The sequence below is a fragment of the Empidonax traillii genome, unplaced genomic scaffold, assembly GCF_003031625.1.
Source record: "Empidonax traillii isolate 1590-97213 ecotype Southwest subspecies unplaced genomic scaffold, ASM303162v1 scaffold1443:size107655, whole genome shotgun sequence".
In the NCBI taxonomy this organism is placed as follows: domain Eukaryota; kingdom Metazoa; phylum Chordata; class Aves; order Passeriformes; family Tyrannidae; genus Empidonax; species Empidonax traillii.
Genome location: NW_020956636.1, coordinates 99,462 through 104,397, shown reverse-complemented (window position 1 = coordinate 104,397; position 4,936 = coordinate 99,462). Strand labels below are relative to the sequence as shown.

Sequence of the window (4,936 nt, the reverse complement as noted above, 5' to 3'; positions counted from 1 at the left end):
GATACAAGGACTGCCTGAAACAGTCCCTCAGCCTTGGCAATATTGACCACAACCATTGGTCTACCCTGGCCTCCAATCGGGAGGCCTGGAGACACACCATCTATAATGCTGCTGCTGCTTTCGAGAACACACGCAGGATCACTCTCGAGGAGAAAAGACAACGCAGAAAGAATCGCGTCTTGTCGATATCACCTGGGGAGTCTTTCTGCTGCACCTTCTGCAACCGGACTTGTCTATCTCGCATTGGCCTTTTTAGCCATCAGCGTGCTTGTAGCAAGCGTGGGTAGAGCCCCTCTCAAATCTTCGTTCGCGAAGCCTAGCCATGATTTATAAAATTACAAATAAAATTTAACAATTTAACACATTTTCTTTAAACATCGAAGATGATTTAAAGATTTGCTAATTTCTAAGCAATATCGTAAGTGAAAATGTATTTGGTCTTACATTTAAATGTGAAAAATTTAAATTTAATAACTCCAGTTTTAAGTTAATTCTTGGTGATTTGATATCATCTGGCATTGTCTAAAGTGCTCTGCCATTGATTGCAGGAAGTATTGCCAAATAAACCTGCTTTATAAGGTGTATTTGGTGTCGATGTGGCCTCACTTTGAGTACTGTGTGCAGTTCTGGGCCCTACCATTTCAAAAGGACGTGAAGTTGCTGGCAGGCATGTTCTGCAAGGAGTGGGTGAGGATGCTGGGTTTGTCTAGTGGAGAGAGAAGGAGGCTGAGGGGTGACACACAGTCCTGCCCCAGGCAGTTTCAATGAGTTTATTTATAGAGTTTTAAAAGTCTCTTCTGTAACGTATCGATTTGTTTAAAAAGCAAAAAACCTCCTCTATCAAGAAGAACAACGCAGAGGTATAGAAGGGTAGCTGAGTGGCCTGCAGTAGTATTCAGATCATTAAAACTGCTTCATGCACGAAGTCCTAATGTGGTTTAGAGCCTCTTATAGAGGGGTAAACAACAAGATGCTGAAACTTTTATATTTCTTTTGAACTTTGTTTTGTAATTATCTGCTCCGGTTTGACTTCAGTTTGCACAGTTAGCTGTGATACACGCTCCTACTGTAGAAGGGAATGCCTTCAATGCACCATGCTGGGCTTTAGAAAAGACTTATAGTTCTGTTTTACAAATAATTAGGTCTTCCATGATGGGTAGAAGGGCTATCAGCCCGATTTCTTTTTGTACCTCCCCAAGAAAAGTTCTTCACAGAGAATTCTACCATACGCTGTGCTTGCTCTGCTCTCACACAAAGCTGGTTTTGAGGCCAGCCCACAAGCCCTTTGAATCAAATGAAAACACGCAGACATCATCTTGCTAGTTGTTGTGGTAACTGAAAGTAAATGTGGACCTTTTTATTAGTGTGCCTCAAGCACTCGGTAAATGCAAGCATGTATAACACGTGAAGAGTTAATGTAATTGGTTTTGTAGTTTAGCTGGGACACCTGCTGGTGTATGAGATAGAGCACTGTTCCTGACATGCCACCGTAGACAAGATTTTAAGCTTAGTGTTGTTTTCTTTCTAATAGTTATAAATACCTCTCAATAGCAGTCCAGGAAGGCTAAGCAGCTAAAGAAACCAAACAAACACTGGCCATGCTTCTGTTAGCTGTAGCACTGGCATAGTGATAACCATTTGACAAGATAAATGGCCAGTGTTGTTCTGATGCCAGTCTTTTGGAACGTTATCATTTGTTCTTCAGGAAAAACAGAATTACTTTTGTAGTTCACATGCCTTCAAAGAAGTAAATATGTGCTACTGGGGTATTTATGAAGCTCTGCCAAAAATTTAAGCTAAATTATAACAACGATGTAGCTTCTAGGAAGTCTTGGTTCCTGACACTTCAAACTATAAAAGATGCCTTTTAAATCGGTTACATCTGTTACACTGAATGAAGCTGCTCTGAAGTACATTTTTGAAACTATTAAATCAAATAAAAGTAATTTTTTGCTCACTCTCTCAATTTTAATCTCTTAGATTTATTTGCTTTAAGCTTTATTGTAATGTATCAGCTCAGCTTCTCCCCTCTGTTGTCCAGCATCTGCTGGGAATTTGATATATTATGCACTTCCAGTCTGTTTAAGGAAAATATCCATTTTCTCTGAGATACCTGTTTGTAGCTTTCTGGGAACTACATTAACTTTGTAGAAATTACAAGCTTCATGTGTGTATGAATACTAATGACATGAGTGTATCAATATCATTGATGATGAGGTCCTTTCATTAGTGTGACAAGAAAAATTTGCGTTGAATTTTAGGGTCTGTTTTGACCTATTCAAAAAGTAGACATTCCCTCTCATAAAGGGGTCTATGAGGGTGTGTTAAAACTAAGAGAAGCATATTCCAAAATAAATTGTCAGTACCTCAGTAACTTGGTTACAAATGGAGTGAAGCTCTTCTGTGCTATTCCTTCCTCCCACTGCCTCCTGTGGAGGGGTGGTGGGACTGGGAGTGTCTGGTCTCAGAGGGTCTGAGATTCTGCACAGTGGTTCCCACTCATTTTTCTTTACAGAACTTACAGATAAAAAAAAAAAATCCAGTGCAAAAAGTTGGTAAATTTTGGAGTCGTGTGAACTCAGTCTACATTCCTAAGTGTCTTCAATAAAAATCATCATGATTTTTTAGCATCATTTAAGAGGTTTGGAAGGTATTTGATATTTCATGTCCCTTTCTGGCTTAGAAAATCTTGAGCCATGCATCTAGTTCTCTCACAGTGTCTTCCGAAGATACTCTTTCCATGCATGAAAGATCACACAAAGTTTCAAGTCAAGGGAAGAAGAGTTAAATAGATGTTTAAAATATGGATGCTAAAAAAGTATTTTAGTTTTCAAAGTTGCACCATAAAAGCTGAATCTCAGCTGTGTCTTTTCCAAAATGTGCTAGGTGTATAAATATTGCCTCAATAAAGTAAATAACTAGCTAAATTTGGACCCTGAAAATTAACCCTATTGCTGGAATTTTCAAAAGTGACTGACAGACTTTCATTTACTTAGTTAGTTGGTTGGTTATTAAAGTAGTTACTATCATACTGGCTTTGATGCTAACAGAGGTGGATTTTTTTGGAAGTGTCTAATCCTGCATTTTTGCAAGAGATTTATTAATATTTTTAGGATAAGCCACTGCTTGCCAGCAAGTTACTTAGTTTGACACACATGCATGTCAACGCAGAATCACTTCAGTGTACCCTAAGTTTTAGTCTGAAATCTCTCTCTCTGTTTCCACCTTGAATAGAAACTGTTCTCCTATAAAGAAGCATATCTGTGTATAGTTGCTCTATAACTGTGCTGTGTAATCAAGGTGAGATATCTATAATACAAATACTTAGGCTGCATGCTAGGCTTTCTGCCTTGGCTTCTGTAAGGAGTGGATGTGCGTGGAAGGTGTGTGTGCTGTTGCCTTTCTCTGCCAGAGTCCAGTTCAGCCCTCCCGCTGGTTTAGATGGAAGGGCACACTTTGGACTCCTCCTGTTAGGGCGCCAGGGTGTGTAGGAGATGTGTTTCCTCACCCCGTACTTACAACTGGAAATGATTGTAAGGGTGTAAATGGCACCAAGCAATTAAAGTAAGTTCTTTTAGAAATATTCAGCTCTTTTAAGAGAAACAGCTAATTCTCAAAGGTCTTTTTGCGTGTGTAGACAATAAAAGGTCTCAGAGGAGTATTTGAATAGTTGCTATGCATACGGTTATTTTTGTACTGTCCTGTGACTACACAGTAAGGTCTATTGTGGGATCCTTACTGTTACAAAGAAGGGTAGAATAGGCAGTTGCTGCAGGAATGTTCTGGAAGTGCCTGCTGTTTGGAGGGGATGACCAAGTATAAAGTCCTGTTAATCATAAGCCTGTATCTAATGACATGCTCTTAATAGTGACTTTGGAAACAAATACTGCTTTATACCCTTGAATATCCTGGTTTGTTTTGCTGGCTCAACTTACTCTTCTGTGATGTTCCTCAGAAGGAGTTAGAGCTTCCATGTGTATCTAACACCTAATTTTTCTGATTGGCGTGATTGTCGTGTGAGTCACAAAAGGTGTACAACGAGCTGAGTTTATAAGGGCCAGGGTCTGTTTTAGCGAAAAAGAAACTGTGGCGGGGGGCGGGGGGAGAAGGGTTTGGGGAGAAGGAAGCCCTGGACTGCAGCAATAATGGCTTTTCTGCCTAGAGGCGCTGGTGCCTCTGGAGTGGCAGGAGAGGTTTCCCATTGGAGCTCCCGTAGCGGCCCCTGATGGCAGGTTCTACCGATGGCACTGAGGAGGCAGCTTCAAAAATAAGCATCAGTGGAAATGTGCTGCTTGACTGACTCCTCTGTAATCAAGGGCACTGTGAATATGTTCAGCCTGGTGTCAGCAAGGCTAACTGCAACTGATATTTTCCCCCACCTAGGTGGGTTTTGTGAAACAGTTATTTCATGAACATTCTTGAGTAGAATCACTACAGACATAATGTTGAATTTTGTTTAAACATCTCTAACTGGGAAAAAAAAAAAAGTTTCTTAATCAGCTTGCCTATTTATTTTCAGCAACAGGTATGCAAGATGATGGTGCAACAGGAAAAAGGATGAGAAAGTTAAGTGTTGGGCAGTATGACAATGATGTCCCTGGGCAGCCCTCGTGTAACAGGTGTGGATGGATGACATCTCCTGCTACTGACCAGGCTATAATTCTAGAATCACCAATTGCTCTAGGGGAGACTAAGGAGGTAAACAATGAAGAATTTTTCAAGAAATACTTACTGAAGTGAATGGCCATCTTCATGTTCGGTGTCCAAAATCAACGTGAAGCAATCGGGCAGTTGCATCATGGCAAGAACAAATGACTGCAGTTACCTCAGAAATGCAATTCAGTGTTCAAGGACATCCTGCTCCTATCTATTCTGTGTGTTTGCATGTTTTTCAGTGTTCCAAGATCTCTCTGCTGGAACAGTAGATCGTATTATA

The 4,936-nt window shown here is 40.3% G+C and overlaps 1 protein-coding gene across 1 annotated transcript in view; it reads left to right on the top strand.

The window, feature by feature from the left end:
* LOC114070124 (tensin-3-like) overlaps positions 1-4,936 on the top strand; it is a 54,398-nt gene that overhangs the window by 3,194 nt on the left and 46,268 nt on the right. The window contains exon 2 of the mRNA XM_027907347.1: positions 4,520-4,698. Coding sequence (XP_027763148.1) covers positions 4,520-4,698 — 179 coding nt within the window. The remainder of the gene's footprint in view (positions 1-4,519; positions 4,699-4,936) is intronic.